General features: G+C 51.5%; 1 protein-coding gene across 1 annotated transcript; it reads right to left on the bottom strand.

Annotated features, from left to right (window-relative positions):
- Window positions 1–691: 691 nt before the first annotated feature.
- Window positions 692–1,655, bottom strand: LOC144143037 (transmembrane protein 45B-like). The gene has a single exon (XM_077674857.1). It carries the CDS (start codon window positions 1,577–1,579, stop codon window positions 692–694), a length of 888 nt encoding a protein of 295 aa, XP_077530983.1. The 5' UTR covers window positions 1,580–1,655.
- Window positions 1,656–12,609: the final 10,954 nt, after the last annotated feature.

Here is a 12,609-nt window from a genome sequence, read left to right as displayed (position 1 = left end):
ATTCTGCTCGAAATATAACGTTTACGGGGGACCTACTTAGTCCATCCATGAAGAGCTGTCCTAAAACTTATCGCAAGCCTACCTCGTTCGCCTTTCCTCTCTGGAAGGGTTCAACGATCGTTCCACCCGCAATAGCTTTTTTGAACTGAGTATATAAGGGTTTGAAACATTGTTTTTGTCCAAGATTTGCACTAAGGATCTCAACTAACATTGTTTTTGTCCAAGATTTGCACTAAGGATCTCAACTAATGTGCCTACTGTAAATTAAGCTAATTGCTGCGCAAAATGCTTTTTTAAAGTCTCCAACACCCTACTTATACACACAACTTGCCTCCTTCACAGAATTTTAGTGCGAAGCTAAGCAGCTCTCCTTGTGCAGTAAGCGTTTGCAGGAACAATGTGAAGCTGCGAGGCTGTTAACTCATACGCGATATTTATATCTTTGGGGTATTTATGCTTTATCTAAAGATTCTGACGGGGCTTTTATTGATCAAAAGTTTAGTGTTTTCTTTCCCTCCGAGTGCGTTTCTCTGTATAACAAGCTCAGCCGGGCTGTGAGCTAGCTCTGTAGCCGAAATTTTATCGTGTTCTCCAAAAAAAGAAAAAAAGACAAAAACACTTTTGCCGCACTCATCGCACATTGGCGCTCCCCAGGCCACCATTCTTTACTTGTTCTCTGAGAGTGAATTTTTCAGACATAGCAATCGTCGTCAGTGTAGTCCCTAATCGCCATATTCGCCATTTTGTCTTCGCCTCCGAGTTTCCGATCCACCGATGCGACCGAGTTGTATACCAAGGAGTAGCCTGCCTCGTCGAGCCCGTCCGAAGGGTCGTCGCAGTCGCAGGTGCAGCGCTGGATCCACGCGAGCACGCCGAGCAGACCGATGCCCAGCAAGAGCAGCCACATGTGCCACGTGAACGCTGCCCCGGCGATCAGCATGTCATCGTGGCTGTGCTCGTCCCACCTGGGAATGCTGGGCATCCGGCTGTAGAGCACGAAGCCCGTTTGACATAGCCACGTGCCCGTCAGCATGCAGCAGTAGGCCCGTCCCAGAGACGCCAGGATGCTGTGGCGACGGACCATCTCCACCATGGTGCACAGTGCCTGGGCCCCGCTGCTGTACGAGACAAGGGAGTGTACAAGGACGTCCAGGTGCGCGCGCCCGTGCAGGTGGATCTTGAAGAGCAGCGATACGACCACCGCGGCCAGCAGGGTGGCGACGTAGTCTGAACCCTCCGGGAGTGGTAGACCCCTGTACATCATAATTTCGATGACGCCGCTGGTGGCATAGAAGAAGTACATGGATATGTGGTGGTAGTGTGCCATAACGACAAACTTGCCACCCTCCAAGGCGTTGATGTACTCGATGACGAGACCACTCAGGCCGCCGGCTATCTTGGCGAAGCATTCGAGGCAGGCTAGTCGGGGAACGCAGTGCAACGGGTACCAGGCGCGGCAAACGTAGGGGCGCCGTTGAGCCCGGCTGCGGATGTAGCGGCGCCATGCGTGGAAGGCCCACCAGGCGCCCAGTAGGAACAGAGCTATTCCAGGCCCACAGTGGCCTGCAACGGACGCCATGGCTTGGTGGCCAAGGGGTTCACGTCTGCTCTTCCGTGGGTGCCCTGCGATGCCGAATGGAGGGTGCAACGGGAAAGTTAGCGAAATGGAAACTGGCGGCGCGTATTCTTGAAACACTGCGGATGTCCCTAAAAGGTGAATCTTCTACAGCTCCTCTCCGCATACAGCAGCTTCTCCTTCCCCTCCTCCGCCCCCCTAACTAACTTCCTTTCCCCTCCCGATGAAAGCAGTGAAGTGTTAGTCGGTTTAAGTTTTCCTCGTCCACATTTCTCGCCTGCCAGCTGTTGAGGCCTCCTGTTTCTGCCCTGCTGCACGAGCCGACTGGCCTTGTTTCAGTAGTGGCCTTTTCACACCTCTCTTCGATGCCACCTGAATGTGGCGTTTTCTTATGAATTGGACTCATAAATCCCAATTCCCTGTGTACTCTTAGTTAAAGAAGACCTTGCACTTTGTTATGTAATTGCATCTTTCTCAAATGCATCTAAGAGTAATGTGGACATGTATGAGCCATAGAGCAATGTGTGGTCACGTATCAGCCACTCAGGAGCCTCGATCACTGTCGGCGTTGTGAGCGGGGGTTTTGTTGAGGTGGAAATACTTAATGGCAGAAGTCAACACAAGCTCACCTTCTGTTAATTATGTATTATTAGTCCTAAGTACCGTATCGCGTGTAGTGACAAGCCTTATCATTGTGGATGTAAATTTAGGTGGCAAAGTGGCGGAATCAACAAGAAGTGTTTAAACCCAAGACGATGCTCGTAAACCGTCATCGATAACTTTACTTCTGGTCAATCACTGATGATGATGACATCACATTCTGTCATTTCCTGCGAGGCATCCGCACTGCTAAGGAGAAAGCCTGATATGTCTCTTTAGAAGGTTGACCTCGAATGATCCCGTCGTCGAGATGAATGATGCAAAAAACCAAGTGAACCAAGCTAGGCCACAAGCGAACCAAAGCGTGCCAGCTAGCTGCGTATGAAAGTTGGTTAGTGATTGGCAATGTTAGAAACCTTTGTGGGAAAGCCGTAGTAAAAGCCTTGAATTCAAATGGTGGTTGGTTGTGGACTTGAACGTGCGCTACTTCGTCCCCAAACATAATACTAGCTTCTAATGCGCGTTATACGACAGTCTAACGAAGCGTGGTTAAATAATGCAAGCTGGTGTTCTACAAACAGGCTTCGCACACACATCCGCCTAATGCAGGTTTGTGAGGCCTGCAAGCAAAACTGAAGCCAGGAAATGTTACTTCACCAGGAGTTTACCGACATGCTTTACCTGTTTGTACCAGTATTGCTATAAAGGTCACTTAAATTGCTGGGACCAGCAAAAGCCATAGTTTGCGACAATATTCAGCGAGTAGACTAAAACATTCTTACGCCTTAAGTAAGAAGGAAAGCTGGACGAGTTGGTGAAGATTCTCGAGGAGAAGAGTGTGAAAGAAATGACAGAAACGGAGAGGAACTGTCCTGTCGTATTTGTTTTTCTCCGTTTTCGTTGTTTATTTCGCGCTTGTTTCATCATGCCTTCGTACGCGTGACCTTCTCGTGCACGTAGTGAATGCAGAACATTCTGGCCTGCGAAATTCGTGAACCTAGTACACAATCTCGCCGTGTTTTAACGCAAAAGCATTAGTTGCATAGGTTGGTCAAAAACCCGGCGTCCGTGCCACAAAAAATGTCAGGCGGATCGTCTACAAAATGGCGGACTGCCCAGAGGATGAAAACTCTGATTGCTTGGAGTGACGCCACATATCTCAAGGAAGCTTCCATAAACAAAGTAACCATTAAATTTAAAAAATTTCACCATCTTCCCGTAGGGGAACCCTGAGTAGTATGCGAAGCAGCCCTGGGGTCGGCTCAAGTTCCCATTAGTTTTCAGTTCGATCGCGGCGTTGCGGGAGGAGAATGAGGAGAGCGGAGCACGCGCGCGCGTCATTTATACCGCGGAGCTACAGTGGCGCCCCCAGCGGAGTATACAGCGGCTACCGTCACGTCTCTAACCCTAAGCTGCTTCGCATTATCGCGCGCGGAGCCGCAGGTGTTACCATTCGTTGCGCCATTCCGGAGAGGAGAGGAGCTTCGGAGAGGAGAGGAGGAATGCCGGAGAGGAGAGTCGGAGAGGAGAGGAGGAATGCCTCGCATACTACTCAGGATTCCCCTACGGGAAGATGACGACGGTGGTTGAACGCGAAGCTATCTCGTGATGGATTCTTTGGTTGGCCAATCCCCAGGGGCATCCTGCCGCAATCTTCATCAGCGGTGTCTGGCCAGGCATGCGCAGTGGGGGTGTGGTACCCAGGGTTCCCCTTCGGGAAGATGACGACGGTGGTTGAACGCGAAGCTATCTCGGGATGGAATATTTGGTTGGCCAATCCCTAGGGGCATCCTGCCACAATCATCATCAGCGGTGCCTGGCCAGGCATGCGCAGTGGGGGTGTGGACGCCGCACAATGGCGCCCACACAACGGCGGAGGGAACAGGCTCGACCATAAGCTGCTTCGCATCTAAAATGCAATTTTGTAAATTTCGCGCTGGATGACATTTGCACCAGGGTTCCCTGGTATGCATGACAAGCACGGAACTCTTGTACTCCCACAGCTCGACGGTTATAGTTAGGGGGGACTCACCTGTCAACATTTCTGTAGGAGTTACTACTTTATGGCCGACGGACTTCAAAACCATCGTTCGCCGATACGAAAAGCTATACAAATACATAACGTTCAGATCGGCCTAGTTCACTTATTTGTGAAGTACATCACTTCAGTGCTAGAATAAAAATAAAACTCTTGCTCGCAAGACAGATAGCGCCGTCTAGTAAAAACTGGGTGAAGCAAAATTGGTTTCTTGTTTATTTTTTATCTCAGCAAAGAAGTAATCTATTTTAAAGGAAGTCAACTAGGCCGTCAGGAACATTTCTACGAATTTGCGAAACGTTTCGTATCGGTACACCATGCTTTTTATACCCTGGTGTCATGAATTATTAAGACCCATAGAAATGCATTCACGTGAATCCCGCTTAACTAAAAGGGAACCTGGCGAAAGCGTTGTGGCCATCGACTGAGCAACTTGGGCTGCAAACATGGCCTGAGTCAGTACTGCGGGAGGAATTTGAGCGTGGTAGTTAGACAAGTGGCATCAAAGGAGCACTGACACGAAAATTTTACGTTCCACTTTTACTGATTTTATCGATGCCTAATGGTCTGGCGAACCCGAAACAGCGCTTTAAATACTTCAGCGCGCGATAATTCATTACATTGAAGGGCCTGAAAATCATTTGCTTCAAATTCCCCCGCTTTCATCGCGAAAAGCGCATATGACAATCCCGGCATCACCTCACCGCTTTGGGCGGACGTCGAAACACTGCGGAGGGCGGTGGGGGCGTTGTTTCGACCGCGCCGCCGCCGGAGCTGAACGGCTGTGCTGCCTGAAGGTGCTAGGCCTACCATTGCGGCGGAAACTCCACGACTGCTTTCAATAAAAGTCCTTATGGCGACTTCTATTGCGATTCCGGGCTATATTATCACTACCTTTCCCGTGTGCGGAACTATTTTTGGCAACAGTGCCTTTCCGGCCAGCGGTTATGCCTGTAGCTCGGGCTACGTGCACCCGTTTGTGAATGCGCCGGCGCCCGCTCGCCGCTCGCGCGGCTCCGCGCGTGAAGTGACGTCACGAGTTTTTGCCGAGCGCTGTCCGCGTCACTTCTTTTGGCTAGAACGGGATGATGTCACGCTGATTTGCTGAGTGCCCCTCCGCGTTCTGTTCCGTCGGCTCGATAAATTGATTGATTGTAGGGTTTAACGCGCCGACGCAACATAGGCGATGAGGCGCGCCGTGTAGTGGAGGGCTCCGGATTAATTTTGACCACCTGGGGATCTTTAACGTGCGCCGAAATCCGAAATGTCCTACACACGGGCGTTTTTGCTTTTCGCCTCCATTAGAAAAGCATCCGCCGCGGCCGGGAATTGAACCCGCGACTTCGTGCTCAGCAGCGCAACGCCAGGCGCGATAAATGAGATCCAGTTAAAGTATGTTCCTCGCGTCGCAGGCCACTCATATTTCAGCCAGGGTACTCTGTTACGCAGAGGAAGCGAACCGTGCAATAATATTAACTCCTAAAATTGGTGTTAGTACTCCTTTAAGGTGAGAAACAAAGCACGTTCCCGTTACTAGCGTGCACGTGAGGCAAACAAGGTGTCTCGGCCAAGCATCCCAGTCGTTGTAACCGAAAGGTTAAGAAAACGTCGCAAAGAGAAAAGGAGGAGATGACAACGAAATGACGCATGCGTGCCATTATACAAGTGCCTCTGTAGGTACCATGTCATTACTAAGCGCAAAATGAACGTGAATCCTCCCTCGCGGTACTTGTTCTACAAACTTCATCCTCCGTGCTGTGCATGCGATGAGGACGCCGAACCACCTATACATCCACAGCAGCTGTGAAACATGGCGGCGGATACAACACCGGCATATTCGTTCGAGGACTCAACACTATAGTGCCTTCGCATCATAAAATGTGCTTAGGTGTCCGGGAATTTTTTGAAGGCGCGCTTTCCAGATCACCAGTGTCCCTGCCTCTTTGATAACGCAAATACGTTCGGACTTCGAAACAACGTTTTGTTAGCGTGCTTTCGATATCTAAACAGCTCTCGCAGAGCTGTTTAGATATCGAAAGATACATCACAGAAAGAGCTTGTGGAATTTTAAAAGGCCGGAATTGATTCCATTGATTGTAGGGTTTAACGCGCCGACGCGACGCAGGCGATGAGGCACGCCGTAGTGGAGGGCTCCGGATTAATTTTGGCCACCTGGGGATCTTTAACGTGCGCCGAAATGCCGCACACACGGGCGTTTTTGCTTTTCGCCTCCACCAGAAAAGCGGCCGCCGCGGCCGGGAATCTAACCCGCGGCTTCGTGCTAAGCAGCGACACGCCTTAGCAACTGAGCCACCGCGGCGGCTAAAAGGGTGGAATTGCGCCGCCGAGTAGGCTTTATTGATCGTAGACGACCAAGTGCGTTAGTTCAAGCTTACCTTATTGGAGGCGCCTGACGAGTTGGACGCTCCGGGGAGCCCGAGACGCTCCGAACCGCCGGCCGAAGCCCCACCTCAGCGTCCTACCGGTGACACCGCAGGTTCCACGAGCACGCTTTCTTTCCTTTCTTCCTTTCTCCGTCGCAGTCGAGCAGCGCTGCTGCCGAGAGTAGCCCACTGCTTCACGGGGCTACTCTCGGGGTTAAGGAATTCAAAAATTCGCAAGAATGGCACGAACCGGGCAGGAAAAAGTTCACCAAGAAATTACGCGATGCCAATCACCTTCACTGTAGCCGTCAGCTTAATCAGTTTTACGTAGCAATCATTACTGCTACCAGTGGAGGAACAGTTTCTAGAGGAAGAGAAAGAAGGAGGGTGGTGGTGGTTTAACTGGTTTATTGAGTGGAGAGGTTGGAAGCGGGTCTGCTCCCGGCTACTCCATTTCACCAATACAGGGTCATAGACCCGGCTATACTATTCCACTGTGCACCACACTTTCGTGAGTACTAAAAGTTGTCTGTAAAATGTCCTCCTGGGTTGGTGGTCACTAAGTCACGACAAAAATATAATATGTAACCTAATACTTTGTCGCTATTCCTGTTGAGGTAAAAACACATTCAGGGCACGAACAACCTTATTTTGAAGCCCCGCATCAGGCCATGGTCCTAGTAAAGATTCTAAACACACCACACGACGGTTCTCTAATGGGAGACCTTTATTCGAGCTGGAGGATATACAATTGCATTCTAGCTCGCCTTTCTGCTGCAGTTCACTTGAATTGCCAAAGAATGCACGAATAATGGGTAATTAAGGTTTTTATCATACAAAACTTGCATTCCACGGCCTCTTCTTTTTCCAGAAATAAATTGGTCTTTTGAAGTCCTAGCTAATTACAATAAGTGATTTAGACATGGCCAGTCCCCCTCGGGGCTACGGCTAAAAGCATTGAGGGCATCATCATCATCATCAGCGCCGTCGTCGTCGACTGTAGGGCCAAGCTGCTCTGCCCTGCCCAACTATCACCTTTCCCAAAACTCGCCCTGTTACGCCGGAATTTTCGGGACATGCACTCAGAAATATTCACTCGGGCGGATAATTTCCTCTTCCTCTGTCACGCACATGTGGGGCCAGGAGCATTGACCCTCTGCTCCGGGGGGAGTAGTAGGAGTTGGCGTACACTCCCCCCTGCCCGCACCCGCCTCCATGTGGTGTCCCACGGGCAACGTCGCCACTCACGAGTCCGAGGCCTAAGCGGCCGTGTGGTGGAAACGAGGGTTCCAATGTGTCAGGAGCGCCGGGCCAACTCCGCCCGGCGTCCAACCACCACACACCCGGGGCGCGGGTAATCCCGGACTTGACACCCACTTCGGCCTAGCCGGGGTGGCCACGGACTCGACCTACCCACCTCGCGGCTCATACACAAACTGTGTCACGGCGGACCTCTACCCCATCCGGGACCCCGATGGGCAATCGGCCGGAGGTCTCCGTTCGGGGGAATGTCCCCCGGGACCAGTTGCCTGTCTGATATGACAGAGTTCGCGTGTGGTTTTACTCGGCCTTGAACGCTACGTGGGTGTATGGATGGGCAACATGCGTGGACGCGTCAGGTGTCTGGGTACTACCGCGTGCGCACTGGGAACTCCGCTGGAGGCTAGTCCTCAACTGCAGATCGCCCTTTGCGCAGCCGTACAGGGAGCCCGTTCCATCTTGCGTTTCCCGAGTAGGAGACGATGTGTTCGCCCTGTCCCTGCGATTCGGCAGGTGGGACTCCGGTGGGCAGTGCTGGCGCTTCAGGCAGCCCCCACCTCCACGATTTTGACCCCCGCACCCAACCAGCTTGGTAGACCTGTCCAGGTCCAGCCAGCTAATGATGATGGCTGAGAGGGGGCCACCCTTTTCCACTCAGGTGAGCGTATTTCGTTTTCTGAGAGTCTTGTGCTCCCGCCTTACCCATGCCAGATGACCGGTGCATGGCATCTGGCTGGGCAGACCGGTCTCGAGGGTTTTCCTCAGGCCGGACGTTTTCTCACCGCGGGTGGTCACCGCAGTACAGCCCGTCGCTGCAAAGCGGCGGGTAAATAAAGGTATTTAGACTTGCCCACAAAAACACTTTACGTTAACTACCCACATAGCTACCACTAGCACTGAGCAATGGGAGGCCTTTTCCTCAGCAACCAAGCAAAGCGACTAGAACAAGTCATCAACCTTGTGGAGTACGCCGCCAGGGTCCACTGACTCACGGCTACAGGTGTAATTTTTCATAAAATTTTGAGGAAAGTAAGGAAACAAGTTTTTTATACTTATTTAGAAATATGAACACTATATGAAAATATGGACACTATAAAATCTCGACACACTTCTTAAGGTGGCCGCCGTAGATGTCTCATCAAACGCGAAAAGTGACCGTAGTTGCTGGTGACTACACGTGTGGAACCAAATTACGGCCGCTGTAAAAAGAGAATAAGTAAATAAAGCATACACAGACACCTATTAGGGGCGGAACACCTTAGGAGCTCGGCCTGTCGACGTCTTCACCGTCGTCTCATGTCGTCACGTTAAATCAAGTTATCAAACGATGGTCAAAACACCAGTGTATACTGGATAAGACCGGTTCAAAACGAAGTAACATGATTTTATACTAACCTTAAATACAGGAGGAATCAGGATTTAGTTGCATTAATAACATAAATTCGTGAAATTCCGCCTCGATATTGAACTCAAACGCCCGGTTCCCTCCTATAAAGCATACCGCTTAGCATGCTGCAGCGTGTGACACGAAGACAACTTACGGCCAGTCTGTCTCTTATTTAATTGCTAAATCCAGTTCAATGCAAGAGAGGGCGCCACTGCCTAAGCAAGTGCGCGATTTCTCCCCCCGCCGGCCCTTCTGCGGCGCCCAATCAGCGCGTGCCGTGTGGCAAGAGAGATACTTGCGATCTTTGAATACACTTATACACTGCATGCTTTGCCCCTCCGCAAGTTTCAGGTTAGTAGAGACGGCCTGTTTTTTTTTTGTCCGAATGGGATTTGAACCCAGGTCGCCAGAGCCGCAGCCAAGTGTGGCAACTACAGCGCTAACCCTCTGCAGTGCCAGTGACGGCACCGCAAATACTACGCAGCAGTGAAGAAGTCTTCGCGAATCGCTGGCTGTCGCCTTCAAATGCCTCTAATAGACTTAAGTGCCCGATTAGTTTTTTCATTAACACTAAAAGGAATATAATTACTACATGCTGCATCACAAAATTGCCAGCAGAGCTTCCCCTCTCAAAATATGCACGCGATTTCACGGCAAGGCATTGATTTCAGAAAGCGCGTCCCTCACTGCAGATCGGTTGCATCGCAACAAATGTGCCCGGAAAAGCTCTGTTTTAAACCATCCACCGCCGGCGGCGGCGTCGGCGTCCGCAGTGCTCCTCTATAAAGAAACAGCATCCGGCGCCAGGTTTCGATCCGCGGACTTTGCGGCCGCAGCGCGACGCTCTACCGATCAAGCCACGGACGCGACGGTGATATCAGTGTTGACGCGCCTTATATCTTTAACGCATTCAAACTACGTCGTCAGTGGCGTGCGTTGGCGACTCAGCGGCGTTATAGCGGCTTGATAACTGCGTGGTGTACACGTGATACTACAAACCCGATGGAAGAGATGGAAGAGAAGGCGGCGAGGCGGTGGGCTGCGGGGGCCGAGCGCAAGCGCCGCAAGCGGGCCGACAACCGTGCATTCGCACTTTCACATTCTCCCCCTCGGGGAAATGCGGGGGAGTTTTTTTTCAAAGAAAAGCTTTCTAGCTCTACCAGCCAACGGTTCTTTTGTCGCGTGCAGAACAACAAACTCCCAATGCGGCGGAGGCGGCGGCGGGGGGAAGGGGGGGCGGAAAGTTTCACTCACGGAGCGCACTGTAGATGGCGCGGCGAATTTACGCAGCGTGAGGTCCCTAAAATTACTAAGGTAGCGCCAACTGCTCCCTCCTTCTCCGCTGCCCTCCTCTTTTTTCTTTCCCCTCACCCGCGGCGCCGCGGTCCCTTTAACTCCGCGGCGGTGCCGCCATTTTTGTTGGCCGCTTGTGAGCAGACGCCGTCACAACGCTTCGGGGCGCTCGCTGCAGTTTCTCGGGCAGTTTGCTCTTGTTTTCACGCCGAAATCGCTCTTTGGTAGCATTTATAGGATTTCTAGAGCCCCGTTTTACCAACACGCACTGAGTGATAGTGTTTTGTTTTATATTTTTTGTCTACAAGGGGATATTTGCGGGGCGGATGCCGCTGGTGCATACGCACAGCGCGGTTTTTGTTTACGTGTGCGGCATTCTGTAACATCTCAGGATAGCTCGTGAATGCGAAAGGATCGAGCGTGGACATTTCAAACTGCTCTGTTACGGTAGTTCCGTTCTTGCATTCGCGTGACTGTGGTCGTGCAATCACTGCACAGAGGTCTTGCGCACGGTTCGCGGCAGTATACAGAGCGCTTCATTCGCAAATGCCGTCGTTCGAGCGCTGCGCTGGCGTCCTTGCACTCGCCTTTCTTACGATGGTTGTGAATCCTCAGCGGCGTTCACTCTGCGCCCGCTTTTACTAACGACCTACATCCTACCTTAATTCCGCGCAGTTTAGAGTGATTTGCCGTTTTTGTAGAAATGTTTTCTTCACCTTCATGTTGTTATAGGCTGCTGTGAATAGATTAAAAACATACACATGCTGTTGTGCCTGTGTGCACGCACAGCGACGTGAAAAGTCCCTGCTTCCCCGAATTCGCAGCCGGATACACTAAACTGCACTCGCGGCCGTACGTTCATGTGCGAACCGAGTGAAAAACGCAGGCTTGTAATTCTGGGAATACGCGCCAGAGAAGACTGCGATCAATTGATCGGGTAAACTGAAATTACAGATTTGTGGCCTCTTTTTTCTCATACGAACCAGAGATCGAGTCCCTCTAGGTGCAAATTATGTAACTAGTTACTGCAGTTAATTAATCATGCAATACGTTTTTTTACCGGGCGTGGTCGTTTACAGCCGTTATTAATGGAGGCGCCTGAACAGAACTGTTTTGGGCTGGGATATATTCTGGCATATTTGTACATTGCACTAACACAGGAATACACCCGAAAGAAATTCGAAAGAGGACCAATGTCACGATGATTATCAAGATGGTGGTGAAAAACGTTCTTTACTGAGCTCAAGGGGTAGGGAAAGGGGTGTGGTCAGCCTCCTTCGTCCAGGAGGCCGCGGGCCTGCGCTGCATCCGTGGCTCGTTGCACCAGCGCGAGTTGACGCTCCGACGCCGAGCTGGTCAGCGCAGACTCCCACGGCTCAGGGGATGGGGAGAGGGTGGTGGGGACAGGAGTATACTAGGTGGTAAGTTGAGAGTGGGATGTCACACTGTGGGCAATTGTAGGGGAACAGAGATGGGGAGATGTGGGACAGGATGGTGTGGTTGTAGTATGTCTTGGTTTGCAGTCGCCGGTAGATATACGCTTGATGGTTGGAAAGAGTGTGATGAGGAGGTGGGTATATCCTTCTTGTGTTTGAGTAATGAGAGAGAATGGAGCTGTATGTGAGGTCGAGTGGGGTCAGTGCCTGTGGGACAGGTGGGGCTTGTCCGGTTCTTCCTGGCCTTGCTGTTGGGAGTGCCCGGTTGAGGAGGTCGCGGGCTACGGCGTGGGCCGCCTCATTCCCTGCAAGGCCGGTGTGGCCTGGTGTCCAGATGATAGAGATGTCGATGTCTTCGGGGAGGTGTTGTAGGATCTGGATGGCTTGAGGGGGTGCGAGGCCGGCTTGGTATAGGCGGCAGGCTTGTTGGGAATCCGATATGATGTTCAAGTAGGGTTTTTGTTGGTGGGTAGTGGTGGCGTGAGCGATGGCTAGCGCTTCGGCCGTTGCTACAGGTAGGTTCCGATAGGAGGCTGCAGTTGCTTTTACCATTTGAGTCGAGGACTACCAGGGTTGTGTGCTTGTGGTCTGTAGATCGAGCAATGTCTGTGTACCGTGTGTGAGGGTCTGAGCTG

The sequence above is a fragment of the Haemaphysalis longicornis genome, unplaced genomic scaffold, assembly GCF_048455015.1.
Source record: "Haemaphysalis longicornis isolate Haplotype H1 unplaced genomic scaffold, Haemaphysalis longicornis Haplotype H1 scaffold_6, whole genome shotgun sequence".
Taxonomy (NCBI): domain Eukaryota; kingdom Metazoa; phylum Arthropoda; class Arachnida; order Ixodida; family Ixodidae; genus Haemaphysalis; species Haemaphysalis longicornis.
This window is presented reverse-complemented; position numbering and strand designations above follow the sequence as displayed.